Raw genomic sequence first — 786 nt, 5'->3', positions numbered from 1 at the left:
GAATGTCTCCGAGGCGATTTCTACCTGACGGGTGACAGAGGAATGATGGACGATGAAGGATACCTGTGGTTCATCGGCAGAGCTGATGAAGTCATCCTGTCCGCAGGGTACGGAATTCTGCTTCCCATAACCATGTCAAATTTTTAAATCTCATGTTGTGTGTTTTAGGTACCGCATTGGTCCATTTGAGGTGGAAAACGCTTTGATAGAGCATCCAGCCGTAGCAGAATCTGCTGTGGTCAGCAGCCCTGATCCAGTTCGAGGAGAGGTAGGCAATGCATTCTGGGATTGCCATCTCCATGAAGGATACATGCAGGGTGGTGACCTTAGAATTAGGCAAAAATTACATAACTTCGAAGACCAGATTTATCAGTAGAGTGCTTATGATGCATTTAAATGGTGTTTAAGTATGCAGCGCAAAAGATTTTGTATGTAGTTGATATAAAATTGTAACTAAGATTATCATATGTAATACAAAACTGTTTATTCCAAATTATAATTATATATATTTTTTTTAATTGTGCTGCTCCATGTTTCAGGTGGTGAAGGCTTTTGTTGTGCTCACAGCAGATTATAAATCAAGAGACCATAAGGAACTGATCCAGGAACTGCAAACACATGTGAAGACTGTGACGGCTCCTTATAAATATCCACGCAAGGTGACTCACGATTAAAATTCAGTACTTCCACATTTAATCCTTAACTGGAGATCTTTTCAATTTAGTCCATTTTAAAGGAATATTTTGTTCCAGTTTTTAAATGTTTAACTTTTTTTTTTTTTTGTCA

At 38.4% G+C, this 786-nt stretch overlaps 1 protein-coding gene across 1 annotated transcript; it reads left to right on the top strand.

Annotated features, from left to right (window-relative positions):
- Positions 1 to 6: 6 nt before the first annotated feature.
- On the top strand, positions 7 to 659 carry LOC107735424 (acyl-coenzyme A synthetase ACSM3, mitochondrial-like; the record flags this gene model as incomplete). The annotated part of the gene is made up of 3 exons (XM_016547111.1): positions 7 to 107; positions 169 to 268; positions 540 to 659. Coding segments are annotated over exons 1-3 (285 nt in total), but the record flags the coding sequence as incomplete, so codon positions are not given.
- Between the last annotated feature and the right edge of the window lie 127 nt (positions 660 to 786).

Source organism: Sinocyclocheilus rhinocerous, unplaced genomic scaffold (genome assembly GCF_001515625.1).
Source record: "Sinocyclocheilus rhinocerous isolate Xijiao unplaced genomic scaffold, SAMN03320098_v1.1 C36049334, whole genome shotgun sequence".
Lineage (NCBI taxonomy): Eukaryota > Metazoa > Chordata > Actinopteri > Cypriniformes > Cyprinidae > Sinocyclocheilus > Sinocyclocheilus rhinocerous.
The sequence above is the reverse complement of the archived record's forward strand: the minus strand, read 5'-3'. Positions and strand labels throughout refer to the sequence as shown.